The sequence below is a fragment of the Ranitomeya variabilis genome, chromosome 3, assembly GCF_051348905.1.
Source record: "Ranitomeya variabilis isolate aRanVar5 chromosome 3, aRanVar5.hap1, whole genome shotgun sequence".
NCBI classification, from domain to species: domain Eukaryota; kingdom Metazoa; phylum Chordata; class Amphibia; order Anura; family Dendrobatidae; genus Ranitomeya; species Ranitomeya variabilis.
In genome coordinates, this window is record NC_135234.1 from 397,767,144 (window position 1) to 397,793,533 (window position 26,390).

At 43.6% G+C, this 26,390-nt stretch overlaps 1 protein-coding gene across 6 annotated transcripts in view; it reads left to right on the forward strand.

Moving 5' to 3' along the window:
- The window catches only part of LOC143816127 (multidrug and toxin extrusion protein 2-like), a 372,861-nt gene that overhangs the window by 187,629 nt on the left and 158,842 nt on the right, over positions 1 to 26,390 (forward strand). For all 6 annotated transcript variants that reach the window (XM_077296137.1, XM_077296136.1, XM_077296138.1 and 3 more), the window contains 5 exons: positions 4,543 to 4,585; positions 6,437 to 6,481; positions 18,319 to 18,416; positions 19,437 to 19,534; positions 22,166 to 22,279. In XM_077296137.1, coding sequence (XP_077152252.1) covers positions 4,543 to 4,585; positions 6,437 to 6,481; positions 18,319 to 18,416; positions 19,437 to 19,534; positions 22,166 to 22,279 — 398 coding nt within the window. The remainder of the gene's footprint in view (positions 1 to 4,542; positions 4,586 to 6,436; positions 6,482 to 18,318; positions 18,417 to 19,436; positions 19,535 to 22,165; positions 22,280 to 26,390) is intronic.

The window sequence follows — 26,390 nt, forward strand, 5'->3', positions numbered from 1 at the left end:
TATCCGCCACAGCACCATATACAGTATGGTCACCATAGCCCCTAACATAAGGTCCCCAACAGTCCAAAATACAGTATGGTTACCACAGCCTGCTAATATGAGGTCCCACGCAGCCCCCAATATAGTATGGGCATCACAGCCCCCAGTATAATGTCCCACACAGCTCCCCATATACATATAATATGATATATATCCCCCCAGCCCCTGTATATTGTCACCCACATCATCCCATACATTATGATGTCCCCGCAGCTAGCATAGGGTCCCCAACAGTCCAAAATACAGCTTGGTTAGTTACCACAGCCTGCTAATATAAGGACCCACACAACCCCCAATATAGTATAGGTATCACAGCCCCAGTATAATGTCCCCCACAGCTCCCCATATACATATATGATATATATCCCCCCAGCCCCTGTATATTGTCCCCCACATCCTCCCATGTATTATGATGTCCCCACAGCCCTCAGTAGAATGTCCTCCAACGTCCCTCGCATAATATGATGTCCCCAGAACTCCTAGTATAATATTATAATAATATAATATCCTAGTATATAGGGAACAACAGCTGACAGTGTGCCGAATGCTGGCACCTGTAGGGCACAGCACTGCCAGGGATTTTTTTTAATGGGACCCCGCCAATGGAGGGAAGAGGTAGTGCCCTAGGACCCAGTCACTGCTCCTCTTATCGTACAAAGCATCCACTCTTTCTTGTCCTATAAAATATTGCCTCCACACCGGAGGCGTAGCTAGGGTTTTGGTTCAGGGCGGTCGAAGCTTCTGAGTGGGACCCTAACCAGGTAACCTTTATTACAACACGATGACGCCCCCTAATAGTGGAGGATAACCTCTGCAGATGACAGATGTTACTGAAAATAATCTCTATATAAAGACCAATATTGATATTACCGCCATATGGTCAGTGGTAGATACCAGTCCTACAGAGCATATGAGATCACAGCACAGTTACAGATAATGTCTTACCGCTGACGTCCCTTATGATAGAATCGTTCATTTTTCCCATATTTTCCATCTGGCCCAGACCGACATGACAACTTCTTCCAGCCACGACTCGGCTGCAGAGAATAAAACAAAGACACATTTTACTTCTCATATTTCAGCCCCATCACCATCTATTCCCAACCTGCACAAACTCCTCATCCTGCTGATACACCAATACTGAGCCACTGCTGCCATATGTGTACCTATTACTGCACCTGATACCCCAATACTGAGCCACTACTGCCATATGTGTTGCTATTACAGCACCTGCTGTGTGGTTCTCTGTGCCCTCTAAATTCAAAAGCACCCCTCTATAATATAGTAATGCCAGGTGCAAGTGCCCTAGAAAACAGTGCTCATATTTTGCCCCCTAGAAAGTAATATTGCCCTGTGTGCCCCTTTAATAGTCACAGTAACCTGAGTTCCCCTATAACAACAAGTGCCCACTTTACATTTAATAATGTCCCGAGTCTGCCCCCCTGTACAACTTCCCTATACACAGTATGATGCTCTCTTATACACAGTATAATGCCCCCTCACTTTGTAATCTCCACACTGTATGATGCCCCCTACATAGCCTCCATATAGTATAATGCACCAGATTGTCCTCAATATAGTATAATGCACCAGATAGTCCTCAATATAGTATAATGCACTCCCCATAGGCCTACTCTATATTGTATAATTTACCCCCATAGGCAGACTCTATAGCACAAGGCCGCACCCATAGGCAGACTGTAGTATAAGGTAGCACCCCATAGGCAGACCCTGTAGTATAAGGCAGCACTCCATAGGCAGACCCTGTAGTATAAGGCAGCACCCCCATGGGCAGACCCTGTACTATAAGGCAGAACTCCATAGGCAGACCCTGTACTATAAGGCAGCACCCCCATAGGCAGACCCTGTAGTATAAGGCAGACCCCCCATAGGCAGACCCTGTAGTATTAGGCAGCACCCCAAAAAAAAAAAAAAAATACTCACCTCTCTTGTTCCTGGTTCCTGCACTGCTCTGAGCGCCCGCTCATCTCCTGACAGCAAGCATCGGCACAGCTGACCTTGCGATGACAGGCGGGGGGCCCACTGCTGGAACCGGGGCCCCCCACCTGCTCAGGGGCCAACGGCAGAGCAGGGAGATCGATTCTTCCTGCTCTGCCGCAGAAGGTAACTGTATCGGCGCGCTGCACACGCTGATACAGTTACAGTAGCGTAGCTCCAGGTAGGCCCCCTCTGAGCAGTGGGCCTGGGGCACCCGCACCCTCTGCCCCCCGGTAGCTACACTACTTCTCCACACCATCCTTCCTTATAAACTATAACCACCACACTGTCCCCCTTATGAACCATAATTATCTCGCTCTCCACCCTTACTAACTTTAGCCATCACACTGTCCACCTTGATTAGCTGTAACCACCACACTGAGGGACCTTATTAGCTATAACTGCCACAGTGTCCACCCTGATTATCTCTGACTGCTACATTGTTCACACTCAGTAGCTATAGCTAACACACTATCTGCTCCTATTATACATAACCTCAACACTGTCTGCCTTTATTAGCTATAACTGCCAAGCTATCTGCCCTTATTGCCTATAAATGCCACATTGTCCGACCTTATTAGCTACACCCAGCCCACCCTTCTTAGCTATAACTACTACAGTGACCACCCTAATTATCTACAACACTGTTTAGGTTTTGTCACCACTCTATTTGCCCTTATTAACTATAAACTTATTGTCTATAATCACCACACTATCTGCCATAAATAACTATAACCACACACAGTCCAAACTGATTAGCTATAACTGTCTCATTCTCCATCCTGATTAGTTATAGCCTCCACACTGTCCCTATAAGCCCTCACCCAATGCTGCCATGTTTCCAAACTGAGCCCCATCACACGGTCCCCTCATTCTGTGCCCCCATACTGCCCAGTTTCTATACTGTCCCTAATCCTCACAAACTTCCCTCTCCGCATGCTGTCCCCTCCATAGTGTGCCTTCACACTGTACCCTCATGTTGTCCTCTCCAGTACCCAGTCTTCACACAGTGTCCTTTCAAACTAACTTTTCCCCCATACTGTCCCTCACACTATTTACCTTCTCTACTAGTGTTGAACGATACCTTCCGATATCCAGAAGTATCGGTATCGGATTGGATCGGCAGATATTAAAAAAATATCGGATATCGCCGATACCGATACCCGATACCAATGCAAGTCAATGGGACAAAAATATCGGAATTAAAATAAACCCTTTCTTTCCTTGTAGGTTAATTCTACATGAAGGAAAACAACTAAGAATAATGTAGGATGTATTGGGGGAGGTGGAGGAGACATTAAAGGCATACAGAGACACAGAGACCGTGCAGACAGCCGTTAACGGCGCTGCAAGGCCAAAAAAAACTCCTCTGTGCACTCCTATATAGTGTTTTTCCACAATCTAGCAGGATACGGATGGAAAGCCACTAATAGGATAAATTTAGCAGGCAGCACTAATTGAAAAAAGGACAATGGAACAGTATGAGGCAGTGACGCACCCTGAGCTGACTACAACCAGCGGTGGCTGCAGACCAGACTACAGAGTGAGCTGCACTCACACAGACACCTTGCAGACAGCCGTGAACAGCGCTGCAAGGCAAAAGCAAGGTTCTCACACAGCGGTTGCTAAATTAGCCTGGGTAAAGCACAATGAAGCAAATCGCTATCTCAAAACTGGCCCTCAGTCAGAACACAGCGTCCTGTCCCTAACTGAATTCACAGCAGAGTGAACCCAAAATGGTGCCGACTTTTATAGTGCATCATGACATCATTTCAGCAGCCAATCACAGCCATGCCAGTAGTTACATGCCTAACATGCAGAACAGGATGTGCCCACACTTCTAATGATTCCTCATTGGCTGAATTCTGGCTCTTTGAATTATGGGAACTTCTGATTCCGGTATCCGATATACTGAAAGTATCTGAACTCGGTATCGGAATTCCGATACCGCGAATATCGGCCGATACCCGATACTTGCGGTATCGGAATGCTCAACCCTATTCTCTACCAATAAAACTCCCCTGTATCCCTGGCTCTATTGGAACGGTTACCTTCAAGCCGTCTTCTACTTCGCTGTGATGGAGGAATTACATCAGCAGCCTGATCAGGTGTCCTCATCACTGCTACATGTCACCTTCACACCAGAAGTGCCGACAATCAGAGCTTTCAGATGCAAGTACAGTATAATTGAATGCAAAGACATGGATCTTTTGCGTGTTCTCCTCGCTGACTGTCAGTTTATCAACCAGCTGGGAGAACATCTGAATTCTTCTGTACCTGGGGGTGTGTAAAATTGATTCCCCGTGGGAGTCACAACGGACTATAGCACAAAGTGAGATGTTAGTCTCACTTCATGGCAGTGGCAACCGGATGGTGCCATCCTGCTTGTTGGACCCAGGGCACATGCACTGCATGCCCGCCCCAGCTTTTCCCCTGCATAGTGCACCAAAATGCCTGTACCACCAATGAAAAGCTCCATTTTAATTTAATAATTTTGTTTTTTAGGTTAACACAAAAATATGTATTGATATTTTTGCCTGCACTTCCAGTAAGTATTAACTATCATTAGGTACAACAGTAAATACAACTTACATCTCTTCATTTTTGTTATATTATTATTTCTTGCATCTACAATCTTTACATAGCTTGAAATTACAAGATTAAAGTGAATTTGCTTAACACAATTTTCCTAATATAATCTTACTGTCAACATTTCTCTGTAAAAAGTATAGGTGATCAAATTGTTTTGCTTGTATCCTATATTTACCAATCTACTGAATTTCCCTAATATAATTTTACTGGCAATATTTCTCTGTAAAAGTATAGGTGATCAAATTGTTTTGCTAGAATCCTAGATTTCCCAATCTACTGAAGCCAATACAACACTGTCAGTCATTCCCAATGATATATGCTAATTTAAAGCAAGCATGTCAGTAGGATTTTGCTAAGTTAACTACAGGCATTGTCAGGTTGGCAGTGTTAATCTGATTAAAATGACACCTGGAGTGAAGAAATCCATCTTGTGGTTCATGTGTAATCAGTGTTAAGGTACCGTCACACATAACGATTTTGTTAACGATATCGTTGCTTTTTGTGACGTAGCAACGATATCGTTAACGAAATCGTTATGCGTGACAGTGACCAACGATCAGGCCCTTGCTGGGAGATCGTTGGTCGCTGCGAATGATCAGGACCTTTTCTTGGTCGCTGATCACCCGCTGTCATCGCTGCATCGGCGTGTGTGACGCCGATCCAGCGATGTCTTCACTGGTAACCAGGGTAAATATCGGGTTACTAAGTGCAGGGCTGCGCTTAGTAACCCAATGTTTACCCTGGTTACCATTGTAAATGTAAAAAAAAAAACCACTACATACTTACATTCCGGTGTCTGTCACATCCCTCGCCGTCAGCTTCCCGCACTGACTGAGACCGCTGTGCTGTGCTTTACGGCCGGCGCTGACACAGTCAGTGTGGGAAGCTGACGGCGAGGGACGTGACAGACACCGGAATGTAAATATGTAGTGGTTTGTTTTTTTTACATTTACAATGGTAACCAGGGTAAACATCGGGTTACTAAGCGCGGCCCTGCGCTTAGTAACCCGATGTTTACCCTGGTTACCCGGGGACTTTGGCATCGTTGGTCGCTGGAGAGCTGTCTGTGTGACAGCTCTCCAGGGACCACACAACGACTTACCAACGATCACGGCCAGGTCGTATCGGTGGTCGTGATCGTTGGTAAATCGTTAAGTGTAACGGTACCTGTAGAAGTTTTCAGTTAATGATATGCCTGTGCTTTGGGGTGGGACTGTAGGCAGAGTCTTATCTTCCTGCCCTAAGCCAGAGAAACCAAGGAAAGATCTGCCCACAGGCTGCCCCGAAGCAAAAGCAGTCTGTCTCTCTCTCTGACTCTATGATGAGGAACATGTTTGTGCTTCGGGCAGGCCTGTGGGCAGGTCTTTCTATGGTTTCTCTGGCTTAGAACAGGATAATAAGACTCTGCCTACAGTCCCGCCCAGAGCACGAGCATCTTATTAACTGAAAACTGCTAACACTGATTATACAAGAACCACAAGATAGAGTTCTTCACCCCCGATATCATTTTAATCAGTTTAACACTGTCAACCTGACAATGCCTCTAGATTACTTAGCAAAATCCAGCTGACAGGTTCGCTTTATTTACTGATTAGACAAGATATTGTATAAATGTGAGGATAGACACCCGGTAAAAAAAATAAAAAAACAAAAAGGAGTGTCTGGGTTGAATTTCCAGGCATAAGTTATGACACTTTTTTAATGAACTGATTTAAAGGATATTGCTGTTTTGACTTTGTTCTATGATGTTAACTTTATAACTCTTGTATTTTTCTTTCATATTCTGTCCTCTTAATGTTATCTAAAGGCAGTTTTCCTTCAGATGCTACAAGCAAAATATTTACAGAATCAGGTAATAAAATAAAGTATATTTCGAAGATCTGATTTCCTAGTGTGCATGAGTTTTATTTTTATTAGGCTACGTTCCCACGATGAGCTGTCAGTAAATTTTTGATGTTGCAGATTTTCTGCACCATTTCGGCACTCATTAAGTAAAATAGTTTACTTGCATTTATTAGGAAAATGAGCATTGTAAAAAAACTCACCTAAAACTCATAGCGGGAGCGTAGCCTTAAAGGGAACCTGTCATCAGGTTTTCCATATAAGGCCACATATGCACACGTTGAGTATTTGGTGAGTTTTTTACCTCAGTATTTGTAAGTCAAAACCAGGTGTCAAAAGTCAAAACAGTCAGAGGAATAGTATAATAGAAACACGTCACCACTTCTGTATTTTTCACACATTCCTGGTTTTGGCTTACAAATACTGTGGTAAAAAAACTCCCCAAATACTCAATGTGTGCAAATGACTTTAGGGATGTGCACTTGATGTCCTTTTCAGGGAAGTCTGCCCAGGAGCCCATTTGAGAAAGCACTAAAAACCATTTAAAAGAATGAACTTCCTGTGCATATGTCCTGTTTTTTTTAAATCTCTTTTTAATTGTTTCAAACTTCCCAAACCACAAGGCTACGTTCCGACAATAAGCTTTTGGTGAGTTTTTGACGCTGCAGAATTTCTGTACCATTTATGCACTTATTATTTAAATTAGATTACTAGCCTTTTTTGGGTGCGTATTTTAGCGTGGTCTTTTTTGTGTATTTGAAGATGCGTTTTTGTTTCTTTCTGGTGAGTAATGCTTTAAATAAAGCTGCATTATTTTTAAAAATACTGGTATTTGGCACTAAAAACACACGTGCGATTTCTACCTGCGGATTTTCCACACCTAATGCAAGTCTATTGGGAAAATCCACACAAAAAACTCAGCGAAATTGACATTCTGTGAATTTGAAACATGCACCACAGGCAGGGCTGGCATTAGGGGCAGGCAGACTAGGCAGCTGCCTAAGACCCCGCTCATTAAAGGGGCCCCCAGCCAGTGGCATGCCGCTAATAGCACATCACATGGTCACTATGGGACCCGTGAGTCAGGGAGCCTGCTCGGCGCCAGTGACACCCCCTCGCGAGCCACATTCAACTGTATCAGTATCATGGTGCTGATACAGTTGAAAGCAATAATGGAGGAGAAAGCCCCCCCCTATAGAATATAATCCAGCCACACAGTCATACATTATTATGGCCAACAGTTCTCACTCACTGATATATATTAAAAAAACAGCACAATGCTCACTACTCCTCCTTGTTCTTTTGCTGCTCCAAGCCCTGCTCCGGTCTCAGCAGTGGCACTCTCCGGCACACAGCAAGTGCACCTCATGTGTCAGAAGCAAAGGGGAATGATGGAGGAAAGAGATGACTCTCCTTCCTCCATCATTCCCTTTTGCTTCTGACACAGGAGGTGCACCTGCTGTGTGTCGGAGAGTGCCACTGCTGAGACCGGAGCAGGGCTTGGAGCAGCAAAAGAACAAGGAGGAATGGTGAGTATTGTGCTGTTTTTTTAATATATATCAGTGAGTGAGAACTGTTGGCCATAATAATGTACAACTGTGTGGCTGGATTATATTCTATGAGGGGGCTGCATTATACTCTTTGAGGGGGCTACATTATATTCTATGGGGGGCGCATTATACTATATGAGAGGGCTACATTATATTCTATAGGGGGCTGCATTATACTATGAGGGGGGCTGCATTATAGTCTATGAAGGGGCTACATTAAATTCTATGAGGGTCTGCATCATACAATATTGGGGGCTGCATTATATTCTATGGGGGCTGCATTATATTCTGTGGGAGAGCTGCATTATACTATATGAGGGGGGCTGCATTGCATTCTATGGGGGTCTACATTATATTCTGTGGGGGGCTGCATTATACTCTATGATGGGGCTCCATTATATTATATGACGGGGCTGCATTATATTCTATGAGGGGGCTACATTATATTCTGTGGGGTGGCTGCATTATACTCTATGGAGAGGCTGCATTATACTCTATGGGGTGTCTGAATTATACTCTGAGGAAGCTGCATTATGCTCTATGGGGTGGCTGTATTATGCTCTATAGGGTGGCTGTATTATGCTCTATGGGTTGGCTGCATTATGCTCTATAGGGTGGCTGCATTATGCTCGATGAGGTGGCTGCATTATACTTTATGGGGGGCTGCATTATACTCTATTGGACTATGGGCAGTGCATTATACTATATGAAGAACTATGGGGTGCATTATACTATGGAAAGTGCATTGTACTACATGGAAGACTATTGGAGTGCATTATACTATATGGAGGATTATGAGGACTGTATTATACTATATGGAGGACTGGGGAGTGAATTATACTATATGGTGGACTATGGGGTGTGCATTATACAATATGGAGGACTGTGGTGCACATTATACTATATGGAAGACTATGAAGTTCATCATACTATGTGGGGGACTATGTAGAGTGTATTATACTATATGGAGGACTATGGGAAGTGTATTATACAATAAGGAAGACTATGGGGATTGCATTATACTATATGGAGGACTATGGGGAGTGTATTATGCTATATGGAGGACTATGGGGAGTGTATTATAATATATGGAGGACTGTGGAGAGTGTATTATACTATATTGAGGGCTATTGAGATTGTTTTATACTATATGGAGGACTTTTGGAGAGTGTATTATACTATATGGAGGACTATGGAGAGCGTATTATACTATATAGAAGAATATGGGCAGTGTATTATACTATATGGAGGACTATGAGGAGTGTATTATATTATATGGGGGACTATGGGGCACACTATATTATGTGGAGGACTATGGGGTGTGTATTATACAATATGGAGGAATGTGACGCACATTATACCATGTGGAGGACTGTGGGGTGCATTATGCTATGCGGAGGACTATGGGGTGTATTATACTAAACAAGCAAAATGCTGCCTATTCATCAAGTGACTGGATTGTTCATGCCAGAACAAAAATAATTGTTCTCAGCAGCACATCGCCTGCAGAAAACTGCAGATATGCTACTGATAACATGATACTGTACGGAGACAGATTGATCTATTAGTGTTTGTTCTGTCCCCATCATTGTTCCTCAGACAGTGTAAAGAGCCCGGGAAAGTCAAACGACTTCAATATTGATGATCACACTTGTTTAGTGTCCTGAACTCAGAGCATGTACAGTGGGGGAAATAAGTATTTGATCCCTTGCTGATTTTGTAAGTTTGCCCACTGACAAAGACATGAATAGTCTAGAATTTTAACCCCCTTACCCCCGAGGGTGGTTTGCATGTTAATGACCAAGCCAATTTTTACAATTCAGACCACTGTCCTTTTGAGGTAATAACTCTGGAACTCTTCAATGGATCCTAGTGATTTTGACAACGTTCTTTCATGACATTTTGTACTTCATGTTAGTGGTAAAATTTCTTTGATATGACTTGCGATTATTTGTGAAAAAAGGAAAATTTGGCGAAAATTTTGAAAATTTCGCAATTTTCCAACTTTGAATTTTCATGCCCTTAAATCACAGAGATATGTCACACAAAATACTTAATAAGTAACATTTCCCACAATTTTGGAACCAATTTTTTTTGTTAGGAAGTTATAAGGGTTAAAAGTTAAACAGCGATTTCTCATTTTTACACCATTTTTTTAGGGACCGTCTCACATTTGAAGTCACTTTGAGGGGTCTCTATGATAGAAATTACTCAAAAGTGACACCATGCTAAAATCTGCACCCCTCAAGGTGCTCAAAACCACATTTAAGATGTTTATTAACCCTTCCAGTGCTTCACAAGAATTTTTGGAATGTTTAAAAAAAAAAATTAACATTTAAGTTTTTTTTCACAAAAAATTTAAGTCAGACCATTTTTTTTATTTTACCAAGGGTAACAGGAAAATTGGACCCCAAAAGTTGTTGTGCAATTTGTCCTGAGTACTCGGATACCAAATATTTGCAGTTAAACTACTGTTTGGGCACATGGTAGAGCTCGGAAGGGAAGGAGCGCTGTTTGACTTTTCAATGCAAAATTGGCTGGAATTGAGATCGGACGCCATGTCGTGTTTGGAGAGCCCCTGATGTGCCTAAACAGTGGAAACCTCTCACAAGTGACATCATTTTGGAAACTAGACCCCCCAAGGAACTTATCTAGATGTGTGGTGAGCACTTTGAACCCCCAAGTGCTTCACAGAAGTTTATAACGTGGAACGGTAAAAATAAAAAATAATATTTTTTCAGAAAAATTATTTCTCACCCCACAACTGACATTTTGGAAACTAGACCCCCCCAAGAAACTTACCTAGATATGTGGTGAGTACTTTGAACCCCCAAGTGCTTTACAGAAGTTTATAACGTGGAGCCGTAAAAATAAAAAATCATAGTTATTCCACAAAAGTGATATTTTTCACCCCAAATTTTTTTCATTTTCCCAAGGGTAACAGATGAAATTGGACCCCAAAAGTTGTTGTGCAATTTGTCCTGAGTACACTGATACCCCATATGTGGGGGCAAACCACTGTTTGGGCACATGGCAGAGCCTGGAAGGGAAGGAGCGACAGATTTTACTGTTATGGTTTGCAGGTGCCAAGACCCACTGGGAGAGCCCATGAGGTGCCAAAATAGCAGAACCCCCATAATTGACCCCATTTTGTTCATCTAGGGTTGCAGTGATCATATTGACACCATGCGTGTGTCACAGAATTTTTTACCATTGGGCAATGAGTACAAAATAACTACATTTTTACCAACAAAATGTTGTTTTAGCCAAAGACTTTACATTTTCACAGAAGAAGTGGGTAACCATGGCAACAAATTTTGTCCCACAATTTCTACTGAACTTGGCAATACCCTATATGTGGCTGTACAGTGTTACTTAACCATGTGGAGAGACTCGGGAGGTATGGAGCGCTATTTGCCTATTCAAATGAGTGGGTCTGTGCACGTCAGTGTGTTTCCATGGACATTTTTTAATGTCAGCATGGACCATAAAACGTCCCATACACGTGCATACATATAACACACATGGATGTCATCCATGTGACACGCATCGGCGCCGGGAAAGAAGCGTTACATTAAGCGCTGTTCCCCGTCGCCGGGTGCTGAACATGGTTTTCCTCATTCTTCCCTGCTCTGCTGGTGATCGACAAGAGCAGGGGATAATGATGAGAGTTATATTTAAGTAATAAAAGAGACAACAGGCGGCAGCTGATGGAACTATTACTCACATCAGTCTACTTCTCCTGCTGCTAATAATAGTGACAGCAGGAGCGGTAGATGGGAGTATTCATCTGCCGCTCCTGCGCTGTAAATAAATATGGTAATTTAAAAAAAAATGCAGTGGGTTCCCCTCTATTTTTGATAACCAGACAGACAAAACTCACAGCTGGGGGCTGCAACCATTAGGTGTCAACTTCAGCAAGGTTGAATATCATGACGAGAGGGGTCCTCATACCATATTTTTTAATTATTTAAAATGGTCCCCCTCATTTTTGACAACCAACCTTGCTAAAGCTCACAGCTGGGGGCTGGTATTCTCAGGCTGGTAAGGGGCCATGGATATTGACCCCCCCCAGCCTAAAAATAGCAGACCGTAGCAGCCCGGAAAAGGCACATCTATTAGATGCACCAATTCTGGTGCTTTGCCTGGCTCTTCTCACTTGCCCTTTAGCGGTGGTAAGTGGGGTAATAGTTGTGTGGTTGATGTCACCTTTATATTGTCAGGTGACATTAAGCCCACAGCTTAGTAATGGAAAAGAGTCTATAGGACACCTATCCATTACTAATCCTATAGTTGTATGGTAAATAAAGACACAGCAAGAATAAAGTCTATTATTTAAAATAACACAATAAACACAGTTTTCCATTTTTAATATTACGACTAATTCCAGCGATGCACTCAATCACCTGTAATAAAAGTAAAATAATAAAACAACAATAAACCATACCTGTCCGGCGTTGTGTCCCATGCAGTAATCCATATCTGGGGATGATTGGTTTTCAACCTGGACGGTTCCAAGATGCGACTCTCCCAGCTGAAAACCACTGGTGAATGAGCTGCTGGGAACACAGCATCATTAACTGGGGGTGAAGTCATAGAGGTAACCTCCGGTCACTGAGCTCACCGTGCTAGCGGGGATCTCACCAGATCTCATCGCAGCTCAGCCCGGCTGGGAGCGGAGCTCAGTGACCAGAGGTCACCTCTATGGCGTCTCCCCCGCTCACTGACACTGCATTCCCAGCAGCTCATTCACCAGTGGTTTTCAGCCGGGACAGTCATATCTTGGCACAGTCCTGACTTAAAACTAATTATCTCCCAGACATGGATAACTGCGTGGGACATGACGACGGACAGGTATGGTATATTGTTGTTTTTTATTTTACTTTTATTACAGGAGATCGAGGGCTTCTGCGGAATTGCGCGAGGTTGTAAGTATGGTTTAATTAAGGTTATTAAAGGTGTATGTGTCATTTTTTTCAAATAAAGCACTTTATTCTGGCTGTGTCTTTATTTACCATACAACTATAGAATTAGCAATGAATAAAAAAATTTAAATAAATACTGTGGTGAAACCAGGGCCGGACTGGCTATCGGGCACTTCTGGCAAATGCCAGAAGGGCCGGTGCCAGTAGTGGGCCGCTGCACTCTTAAACCCCCCCTCTCCCCCCGCAAGTGCTGCCACCGCCGCCGCCGCATTCAACTATACCGGCGTCCATGACGCCATTATAGTTCAATGCAATGATGGAGGGAGAGAGCATCTACAGACGCTCCCTCTCCCATCATTCCCCGCTCTGCCTCTGACACCGCGGGTGCGCGATGACGTCATAGCATCACGCACCTGCTGTGTCCCGGGCAGACTGCAGCCACCGAGACAGGAGCCAAGAGCAGCGCGGGCAAAAGGAAAGGTGAGGAGAGTTTTTTTTTGTTTTTTTTTAACTGGGCTGTGGGGCCATTATCGGGGGGGGGGTGGGGGGAGAGATGAGATGTGGGCTGTGCTCTATATACCACTGTGTTGGCTGTGCTCTATATACCACTGTGCGGGCTGTGCTGTATATAGCACTGTGCGGGCTGTGCTGTATATACCACTGTGTGGCCTGTGCTCTATATACCACTGTGTTGGCTGTGCTCTATATACCACTGTGCAGGCTGTGCTGTATATAGCACTGTGCGGGCTGTGCTGTATATACCACTGTGAGGGCTGTGCTCTATATACCACTGTGTTGGCTGTGCTCTATATACCACTGTGCGGGCTGTGCTGTATATTCCACTGTGCGGGCTGTGCTCTATATACCACTGTGCGGGCTGTGCTGTATATTCCACTGTGCGGGCTGTGCTCTATATACCACTGTGCGGGCTGTGCTCTATATGCCACTGTGTTGGCTGTGCTCTATATACCACTGTGTTGGCTGTGCTCTATATTCCACTGTGCGGGCTGTGCTGTATGTACCACTGTGCGGGCTGTGCTCTATATACCACTGTGTTGGCTGTGCTGTATATACCACTGTGCGGGCTGTGCTCTATATACCACTGTGTTGGCTGTGCTCTATATACCACTGTGTTGGCTGTGCTCTATATACCACTGTGTTGGCTGTGCTCTATATACCACTGTGTTGGCTGTGCTCTATATACCACTGTGTTGGCTGTGCTGTATATACCACTGTGCGGGCTGTGCTGTATATACCACTGTGTTGGCTGTGCTCTATATACCACTGTGTTGGCTGTGCTCTATATACCACTGTGTGGGCTGTGCTCTATATACCACTGTGCGGGCTGTGCTGTATATACCACTGTGCGGGCTGTGCTGGATATACCACTGTGCGGGCTGTGCTGTATATACCACTGTGTGGGCTGTGCTCTATATACCACTGTGCGGGCTGTGCTGTATATACCACTGTGAGGGCTGTGCTCTATATACCACTGTGTTGGCTGTGCTCTATATACCACTGTGCGGGCTGTGCTGTATATTCCACTGTGCGGGCTGTGCTCTATATACCACTGTGCGGGCTGTGCTCTATATTCCACTGTGCGGGCTGTGCTCTATATACCACTGTGTTGGCTGTGCTCTATATTCCACTGTTTTGGCTGTGCTGTATGTACCACTGTGTTGGCTGTGCTCTATATACCACTGTGTTGGCTGTGCTCTATATACCACTGTGCGGGCTGTGCTCTATATACCACTGTGTTGGCTGTGCTCTATATACCACTGTGTTGGCTGTGCTCTATATACCACTGTGTTGGCTGTGCTGTATATACCACTGTGCGGGCTGTGCTGTATATACCACTGTGTTGGCTGTGCTCTATATACCACTGTGTTGGCTGTGCTCTATATACCACTGTGTGGGCTGTGCTCTATATACCACTGTGCAGGCTGTGCTGTATATACCACTGTGCAGGCTGTGCTGGATATACCACTGTGCGGGCTGTGCTGTATATACCACTGTGCAGGCTGTGCTGGATATACCACTGTGCGGGCTGTGCTGTATATACCACTGTGTGGGCTGTGCTCTATATACCACTGTGCGAGCTGTGCTGTATATACCACTGTGTGGGCTGTGCTGGATATACCACTGTGCGGGCTGTGCTCTATATACCACTGTGTGGGCTGTGCTGTATATACCACTGTGCGGGCTGTGCTGTATATACCACTGTGTAGGCTGTGCTCTATATACCACTGTGTGGGCTGTGCTCTATATACCACTGTGAGGGCTGTGCTCTATATACCACTGTGTTGGCTGTGCTCTATATACCACTGTGGGGGCTGTGCTCTATATACCACTGTGAGGGCTGTGCTCTATATACCACTGTGAGGGCTGTGCTGTATATACCACTGTGTGGGCTGTGCTGTATATACCACTGTGGGGGCTGTGCTGTATATACTACTGTGTGGGCTGTGCTGTATACTACTACGCGGGCTGTGCTATATTATGCAGGCTGTTCTATATGCTATGCAAGTTGTGCTATATACTATGCGGGCTTTGAAATATACTATGGGGGGTATATTATATTCTATGGGGGAGGCCATGTTATATACTATGTGGCTGTGTTATATACTATTGCGGGGGTATATTATATTCTATGGGGGAGGTTGTGTTATATACTATGGGGGGTATATTATATTCTATGGGGGAGGCTGTCTTATATACTATGGGGGGCTGCATTATATTCTATGGGGGGCTACATTATATATTATGGAGAGGTGGGTTGTATTATATTCTATGGGGGGCTGTATTAGATTTTATGAGGGATGATTGCATCATACTCTTTGATGGGGCTGCATTATATTCTATGTGGAGGTGGACTGTATTCTATTTGGGGCTACATTATATTCTATGGGGGGCAGTATTATATTTATATTCTATGAGGGGTGATTGCATCATACTCTATGGGGGGGCTGCATTATATTCTATGGGGTGGCTGCATTATACTCTGGGTTGGCTGCATTATATTCTGTAGGGTGGTGGCTGCATTATACTATATGTGGGCTGCATTATACTGTATTGAGGACTATAGGGAATACGTTATACTATATGAAGAACTATGGGGTGCATTATACTATGGGAAGTGAATTGTACTACATGGATGACTATGGCGGTGCATTATACTATATGGAGCACTATGAGGAGTGTACTAAGCTATATGGAGGACTATGAGGAGTGTATTATACTATATGGAGGACTGTGGTGCACATTATAATATATGGAGGACTATGGGGTGGATTTTACTAAACAAGTAAAATGCTGCATATTCAGATTGTTTTTGCTGGAACAAAAATCCTTGTTCTCAGCAGCACATCGACGGTGTAGACTGTAGATGTGCTGCTGATAACATGATCCTCATCATTATTCCTCAGCTGGTGGAAAGAGGCCGGGAGACAAGCGTTGAACAACTTCAGTATTGTTGATCAAACTCATTTAGCGGCCTGAACTCAGCTCTTGTAAACCGAAATGCTTCTGTGTGATGTGCAATATGTTAGCATTTGGGGTCACATTTTAATCTTTGCCTAGAGCCCCACTTTGCCTAAAACCGGCCCTGCCTACAAGTCTACAAAGATATTATACAGTCACCATGTGACAAGTGGGCCTGTGTAACTTCAAATGCCAGGGCTGAATTTTATTCCCAGTCCGGCCCTGGGTGAAACGCTACCTGAGTGTGTTGGGAACACTTGCTTGGCATGGAATTTAAGCACTCAGGCACGATTTCTCCACTTAAACAGTCTATTCCAGTTTATTAAATGTCATAAACCATAACACAAACAGTTCATTATTTACATCAACGGAACACATTAACCATCGATAGTCTGTTCCAATGGCAGATCCGTGTCTGACCGTAACCCCTTGTTACCTTACAGGAGCTCCGGCTTCATATACTGACTCCTGCCAGTGCTGGTACACAGGGGAAAGCTGCCTCACTGGGATCACCGTCCTTGTGACCAGGGCACCTGACCATTCCTGGACTCACACTGTTATCAGGTGCTTGCAGGACTCCAGTCCATACCAGGACAATCCAACACCTCGTCCACTAAGTCCACGGTCTCAGGTGCTTCCAGGAAGACTCCACTCACAGGAGCTTCCAACACCGACCGTCCAGGACCTTGCACAGGAACCATGTGACCCACACCCTGGTCACATTACATACCTGTAACCACTCCCCTGGGTGGGAGTGTGGGTGTGTGTGGCTAGTCTGACCCTCCCATCTCTCATAACTAGCCCTGCCAATCTCCCATTAGAACTACACAATCACACGTGGGACTACAGGTCCCAGCACACCAACTTAACTTCAGACTGACAGCGCAGAGTGACCTCCTCTGCGACACACATACCGGCCATTTATAATCCTGCTGGACTTTCTCTCATCACCATTATGCCTCCAAACGCATCTTGAAGCGCACACACAGCGCCCCCTGGCTGTAACATTGGTCACTGCACCACAATACTCACCTCTCTTCCTCCTTGTTCCCGCGGTGCTCCGAGCTCCCGCTCATCTGACAGTGGGTGCCGGGTAGTGACGTCATTGCGCTCGCTGTCAGTGTCGGCGTCATCAGATGCTGACAGGGGGTCGTTTTTTCGACGGATCCGACTAGCAGATCTGGCTACTTGGATCCTAAAAAAATTGGAGCATACTCAGTTAAAAAAAACAGAATCCGTCTCCGGAGTCCATCATTTGATGGATCCGGCGCCCATAGGCTTCCATTCCAGCAAACGACGGACGGCGATGGATCCGTCCATGTCCGTTTTTTCAACGGACACAAAAAACGTTACTTTGTCCGTTGTCTCCGGCCACTGGACAAGCAATTTTTGCTGAATCGACAGATGAAACGTGAGGCCATCTGTCGCAATCCGTCGATAATACAAGTCTATGAGAAAAAAACGGATCCAGCGGCATCACTCGCCGTCCGTTTTTTTCAAAATTCAACGGATTGCGACTGATAGCAAAGAACTGATGTGTGAAAGGGGCCTAAGATATAAAAAAAAATACTGTTCAGGAAAAACATCACCAGAAATTTCCTGAGCTCAATCTACTGTAAAAAAAAATCTGAGTCTAAAAGATACTGTGTGCATATACCCTTATAAGCAGTTGTCACCATGTTCTCCAGCCTGTTAATATATTTCTAAAAAGCCCACTTTGACTTTGCAAACATCTGTTGTAGTTTTAGGTTAAATTTATGCAAAAATTTGGAAAATTCTGAAAGTTTTACAAACTTTCAAGCACCACCATATAAGCCAATCTCAGCATGTACCCTGCCTTATTTGATTCTTATCAGCAACTAATTAAGATATATTTTCTACTTCCTTTTTAGAATATAATATGGCCTCAGGTTTTCACTGGTTTATTAGTAAATGTCATTAATGCTGTGGTCAATGCAATCCTAATGTATGGTCTGAAGATGGGAATAGAGTAAGTTATTAATCTTTATACTTTCAATTTCAATGACAAATAACTTTTCGAAATGTAAAATTATGAGTCTGAATAGCACAGGCAAGAGTCTGTGGTGCATTTAGGACAAAGTGTAGAAAGGGTACAATGACGTATTCAACTAAACAAAAAGGAGCTGAAAAATAAATAGAAAGATAGGATAGTTTATAAGGTTTGCCTATATAGAATCAACATATTATGAAGGGCTTTACATACTTAAAGGGAACCTGTCACCCCCCAGGCGTTAGTAACTAAAAGAGCCATCTTGTGAAAGCAGTAATGCTGCATTCTGACAAGGTGGCTCTTTCAGTTATTGTTCGTTGCACTGCAGAAATAATCGTTTTTTAAATTTGTCCCTCATACCTTCAAATCCCCCCTAATCCAGACGCACCACATCCGTCACTCTGCGAGCCCGAGATCCCGCCCCGCAGTCTCTTATGATTTATTCACACTGCTGGGCAGGATCTCGGGCCGCACGTGTGTGCAGGCGCAGTAAGCAAAACATCAAGTGATGTCAGTGGTCGGGCAGCGCCAACGGCGCATACCCAAGGCAGAATATGACAGCGCAGGCGCCTGGAGAATTGAATAACGCCGAGGAGGCGGCGCCCGGCTCGCAGAGTGATGGATGTGGTGCGTCTGGATTAGGGGGGAAAGACTTGCCCACGTGGCGAGTTGAAGGTATGAGGGACAAATTTAAAAAGCGATTATATCTGAAGGGCAAAGAACAATAACTAAAAGAGCCACCTTGTCAGAATGCAGCATTTGTGCTGCACAAGATAGCTCTTTTAGTTACTAACGTCTGGGGGGGTGACAGGTTCCCTTTAATCATCACTATCCCCATTTGAATTATGAATTTGGAACATAGAGAAAAAGGATAGTACCCAGAGGAAATCTACACAAACATAGGAAGAATGCACACTCCATGCAGATGTTGATGAAATATATTAAAATATTTTACGTATGTGTATGCAATACTTTAAATTAATTTGCTCTTTTCTCTAGGGGTTCAGCTTGGGCCAATACAATATCCCAGTGGGCAATGGCCATTTCTCTTTTTATATATATATTTGTGAAAAAACTACATGTCCAAACATGGGGAGGTAGGTTTAGAATTGCTGACAAGAGATCTTTTTGAAAACCTGTGTCTTTACTAACCTTTGAGTCAATCACTTTCTTTGTAATTGGAATTAGAGATGAGCATATCAATCCCCAAAGGATTGAGTTCGAGTAGAAGTTACTGAAATGTGTGGTTTCATGCGAGTTTGAACATTCTGAGATTCTGTTAGCACTTCGCAAACAAACAAGAAAACTTGCCCTGCACCTTTACCTGCACTTCTTAAGCATCACAGAATGGGAAAGCATTGTTTGCAGTGCTGTGCAGGCTTCCATTAATGCCCTGCAGCTATGACAGCTTGTACAGTGTTGGTCAGTATCTGGCCATAACAGATCAGTGGTTCCCAGTGGAGCACAGTTTGTCATTTTCCATCTCCACAATCACTGGGAAATACTCTCTCACCTGTAAAATATAAGCTCATATGATCAGGAAGGTCCTCTCTATCTCCTGTAGAGTGTAAGCTCTTATTATTGAGGTTGTCCATCTCTCCTCTATAGAGTGTAAGCTCATATGGTGAGAGGGGTCCACTCGCTCTCTCCTAGAGAGTGTAAGCTCTTAGGGTACCGTCACACATTGAAATTTCCATCGCTACGACGTTACGATTCGTGACGTTCTAGCGATATCGTTACGATATCGCTGTGTCTGACACGCTACTGCGATCAGACACCCTGCTGAGAATCGTACGTCGTAGCAGATCGTTTGGAACTTTCTTTCATCGCTTGATCACCCGCTGACATCGCTGGATCGTTGTGTGTGACAGCGATCCAGCGATGTCTTCGCTTGTAACCAGGGTAAACATCGGGTAACTAAGCGCAGGGCCGCGCTTAGTAACCCGATGTTTACCCTGGTTACAAGCGTAAACGTAAAAAAACAAACCATACATACTCACCCGTCGGTGTCCTTCAGGTCCCTTGCCGTCTGCTTCCTGCTCTGAGTGCCGGCCGGAAAGTGAGAGCAGAGCGCAGCGGTGCTGTGCTCTGCTCTCACTGTACGGCTGCACTCAGAGCAGGAAGCAGACTGCAAGGGACCTGAAGGACACCGACGGGTGAGTATGTACGGTTTGTTTTTTTACGTTTACGCTGGTAACCAGGGTAAACATCGGGTTACTAAGCGCGGCCCTGCGCTTAGTTACCCGATGTTTACCCTGGTTACCCGGGGACTTCGGCATCGCTCCAGCGCCGTGATTGCAAAGTGTGACCGCAGTCTACGACGCTGGAGCGATGATTATACGACGCTGCGACGTCACGAATCGTGCCGTCGCAGCGATGAAAATTTCAATGTGTGACGGTACCCTTATGCCCAGATTGATTGCCTCTATCTTATCTCCCTAATGTATATCCAATGAGCAATAACAAGCTTTGCAGTATTGAGATTTGCGCAAATGTATGCACCACAAATCAATTTTGGGGGGGATCCAGTAAAGCCAACAAATTTGAACTTCCTAAGATCTTATCATCTCAAATTGCAAAACAATAAATTCACTCCCAAAAGTTTATTACTAATATCTAAAAAATGGTCAATATTATAGCCACATCTCTAAAATAAAATTTGTAGTAGAGTGAACTGATAAGGTCTGTGATTTTCAATGTGCCACTATCCTAGAGTGCCAACTTTTCAGCAATTTAAGCTTGTTTTGTTTTTAACCTACCAGGGCTGCTGCTTTCTCAAATTAGATGCTATTACAGAAAAATAATCAATTTGCAATTCCTAACCTCTAATTCATTTTTAAACCTCATCCTAAAGCAATATTTAATATGTGTCTTAAATTAGGTTTCCTTGTTTGAACATTCAAAAAGAAACCTAAAATTACAATGTACAATGCGAAGTATTGATACACTTTAAAAGGCTGAGGTGAGAACTTTAAAAGTTCAGTAAAATAATGGAAGCCTTTCTAGGAATACACAAACTGTTATAACAGTGATTAAAGGCCCCGTCTCACTTAGCGACGCTAAAGCGATCCCGACAACGATACGACCTGTCAGGGATCGTTGCTGCGTCGCTATGTGGTCGCTGGTGAGATGTCAAACAGTGAGATCTCCAACGATCGCAGCTGCGATCTTACTGTTTGACATCTCACCAGCGACCTGTAGCGACCTGTACAACGATGTCACATGGGAGCTATTATGACGATTCAGTGTCTGAGTCGTCAACGAGGTCGTTGGTAAGGTGTCAAACACAGCAATGTGTGCTACCCAGCGGGACCTCAACGATCAAAAAAAGGTCCAGGCCATTCCGACACGACCAGCGATCTCACAGCAGGGGCCTGGTCGCTGCTACGTGTCACACATAGCGAGATCGCTACTGAGGTCGCTGTTGCGTCACAAAACTTGTGACTCAGCAGCGATCTCGCTAGCGATCTAGCTTAGTGAGACGGGGGCTTTACTCAACCTATTAAACACTGAGATTTCCACAGTTTTGGTTATGCATTATTTGTCTACACACTGAATTTGCCCATCCATGAATCACGGAATATGCTTTGATCGTAATACCTGGCCCGACTGTCTCCTGTCAAGCTAACTGATCCGAGAACAGTCCGTGTATCACGAATATGTGAATTTGTCCTTCGATTGTAAAGAGAAAACAAAATGAAAAATTGTTGTTATTGTTAACTATTCAGGGTGGTCCAAAGATTGTCTTCAGGAATGGGGACCATTCATGAATTTGGCTATGCCCAGTATGCTAATGTTATGCATCGAGTGGTGGAGCTTCGAAATTGGAGGAGTTTTGGCAGGTAAGTTCCAGTTTAATTTAAATTTTTACTATCTTCTTTTCTTTTTTTCTGGAGAATTTAGGAATATCAAGGATTAACCTATAAAAATGTAAGCCACTAGGCTAGGTGGAAACATTATGTTTTGGGGGTGTTTCTCTGCTAAGTGCACAGGACTACTTCACTGCATCATTGGGAGAATGGATGGAGCCATGTACCGTAAAATACTAAGAAACAACCTCCTTCCCTCCAGAACATTACAAATGGGTCGTAGCTGGGTCTTCCAGCAAGACAATGACCCAAAACATACAGCCAAGGCAACAAAGGAGTGGCTCAAAAAGAGGCACATTAAGGTCATGGAATGGCCTAGCCAGTCTCCAGACCTTAATCCTATAGAAAACTTATGGAGGGAGTTGAAGCTCCGAATTGCCAAGTGACAGCCTCAAAATCTTAATGATTTAGAGATGATCTGCAAAGAGAAGTGGACCAAAATTCCCCCTGACATGTGCGCAAACCTCATCATCAACTACAAAAAACATCTGACTGCTGTGCTTGCCAACAAGGGTTTTACCACCAATTATAAGTCTTGTTTGCCAGAGGGATCAAATACTTATATCTCACTGCAAAATGCAAATAAATTTATATAATTTATACAATGTGATTTTCTGGATTTTATTTTTGGATATTGTATCTCTTAATGTTAAAATTAACCTACTCTTAAAAAATAGACTGTTCATGTTTTTGTCAGTGGGCAAACTTACAAAATCAGCAAAGATAAAATACTTATTTCCCCCACTATATGTCATAATTCCCCTCTGTGGTGCAATTAAAGTCCCCAACTAAAACTGGACATTTTGCCCTAGAGAAAAAAACTTTAGTTTTTTACAAGAGCCAGCTGCTGCTTTTTTTGTCCTTCCCTGGTGGACAGTACACATTAATAATTCAAACCCACCTCCCGCTCTAGGTAACATATGCAATTATTCATTTAATCACCTCTACCACCATGTAGTTATCTAAACTAATCTCCCTATTACCCAATAATATTCCTAAACCTTCATTTCTATTAAGACATGAGCTGGACCAGACATGCTGTCCATGAGGCCAATACTTATCACTTGGAGAGTCTACAATCCCATATTCCTGAAGACAGAGGATATCAGCATTTATCAGTTTGATATAATCTAGGACGATTGCATTCCTGGATTTGCATCTGCCCAATCTATTCTGGGCTTCTTACAGGAAGTTCCGGGCTCCTCGTCCTTGGAGGACTTCCCTGAAGTGAAGTCACCTTGACCTCCAAAACTGGCCAACTCTTTCTCAGTAGCTATCCAAGATACACTGGGGGACTTACCAAGAGAACATCCAACTCCCCTCCCCGCAGACATCAGTCTGATGAGGAAGCTCACACTCAAGTTCAGCAAATTCCAAATGTACGGCCTCTGGGCTGGGAGATTCAGTTTGGGGCAGGACCTCCTCATGTGCATCCATGATTTCAGGAAGCTCAGGTTCCTCATTAAGATATGAGACTGTAACCTGTGGAATGTCCACAACAGCAACAGGGGGCACAGGCACCCCACCTGAGACTTCAGCATAAGACCTAGGACTGCTCCTGGCCTTACAATCCCGATACTTATGATGGCCCTCTTCACCACAAGTATTACACATAACATGATTTAGGATTTATGATGTTTAGCTTGCAAAAAAGAAGACTGAGAGGAGACTTAATAGCTGTCTACAAATATCTCAAGGGCTGTCACATTGTAGAAGGATCATCTTTATTCTAATCTGCACAAGGAAAGACTAAAAGCAATGGGATGAAACTGAATGGGAGGAGACACAGATTAGATATTAGAAAAAACTTTTTGACAGTTAGGGTGATCAATGAGTGGAACAGGCTGCCACGAGAGGTGGTGAGTTCTCCTTCAATGGAAGTCTTCAAACAGAGGCTGGACAGACATCTGTCTGGGATGATTTAATGAATCCTGCTTTGAACAGGGGGTGGACCAGATGACCCAGGAGGTCCCTTCCAACTGTATCGTTCTATGATTTGCACAGTCTTTTGCCTTATGGCCAGAACCATTGCAATTCCTGCAAGTTGGCATCTCTCCACAACAATCCCGGGTATGATCGAAATTCTTACACCTCCTGCAGTACATTGGGGCAGCCGGGAAAAACAAAAAACACTATTCTTTCCAACTGAAAAAATCATAGGGGGTAATGGATGCCTCCTGGGCTTTGGGAATCCATACCAAATCTATCAAAAAATGTGTTCTTCCCGGTCTAGAGCCCTTCTTGATTCAGGACCCTGTGAGAGTACTGAACATAAAAGTAGTGTCTCTTTAAAAATAAAGTAATGTCATCCAGGTAAATGAAAGGGTTGTGCACAAAAACTACAAGTGGGACATCTCCATTGGAGTAAAGCACAGTAAAGGTAAGACCTTCCAGCAAAGGTTTTGCAACTCCATTTTTCAGAGCAGTAAACAAATTCTGGGAAGCAGCCATAAAAGACAGCACCAGCCCATACCTGCCCTCCCTCCTGAACTCATGCAGGCATATTATCTCAGACTTATAAATCTTCAGGATATCATAAAACACCATGTTGCCTAAATATCGCAGCGAAAAATGCATCTTATGTTCAGCTACAGTATGTCAATACTAAATCCATTTTTGACACAGTATCATCGATCTAAGAGAATTGAAGCTTGACTCCCATATCCACAGCTTCTAGGATCTCCTTCCCAATTCCTCCTGGCTGCTCCCCAAAAGGAGCGAAGTGGTGATGCCAGAATGCCAAGAGACAGCAAAAGCGGTGGTGGTTCTAATACAGAGGGCATTTGAAAGTTTAAAAAATGGCGACACCTAATCAAATATCAGTGAGTTAATTGATGTTTAGCAATAGGTTCTTTTTTTCCTGGACATTGTAGGATGTCTTTTCTGAGTATACCTTTGGTTTGTTATACTAGAATAAATATGATCCATGATGAAGAGAAGTTGAAACAACAACGTTTAAGTTGATGAGCTTATATTGACTTGTTTATAACTAACCTCAATGGTTTAAAGAAAACAAAACACTGTCTGCAAATTGAGATTCTGATTCTGATTTGGCTTTAATCTTAAGTAATATTGCAAGGCTCGTAAAAGGGTCAATATTGACTTGCAGAACTGCTACTTCCAATAGGTAGTACTAGAGTTCAAGTCCTCTTTCTCTCTGGAGAGGAACTATGCAGTTTGGGAACAAGTCATGTAGACCAATGAGGTTAAAATAGAACTCTTTCTCCACAATGATCAAAGGTATGTGTGGAGAAAAAAGGCACAGAATTTCAGGAAAACAACATCTCGACAACCATTAAGCATGGGGGTGGATCAATCATGCTTTGGGGTTGTGTTGCAGCCAATGGCACGTGGAACATGTCACGGGTAGAGGGAAATACAGATTCAATGAAATTTCAACTAATTCTTGATGCAAACATAACATCATCTATAAAAAAGCTGAAGTTGAAAAGACAATGGCTTCTACAAATGGATAATAATCCAAAATCCACAACAAAATCCACATTAGATTACTTCAAAAGGCGCAAACTGAAGGATTTACAATAGACCTTACAATCCCCTGATCTGAACATCATTGAAAATCTGTGGCTAGACCTTAAAATAGCAGTGCATGCAAGACGACCCAGGAATCTCAAGGAACTGGAAGAATTTTTTGAGGAAGAGTGGATGAAAAACCCTCAAATAAAAATTGAAAGACTCCTGTCTGGCTACAAAAAGCATTTACAAGTTGTGATACTTTCAAAAGGGGTTGCTTCCGGTTACTAACAATGCAGGGTGGGCTAGTATATATATATATACAGCTCTGGCGAAAATTAAGAGACCGGCACATTAAAACCCTGTCATGGGCAGCCCAATTTCCAGACCTGAACCCCATTGAAAACCTCTGGAATGTATTCAAGAGGATGATAGATAGTCACAAGCCATCAAACAAAAAAGTAGCATGAAAGTTGTGATTAAAAATCGTGGTTATTCCATAAAATATTGGTTTCTGAACTCTTCCTGAGTTAAAACTCTGTTTCTATATTATTATGAACTTGTTTTCTTTGCATTTTTTTAGGTCTGAAAGCACTGCTTTTTTTCATTT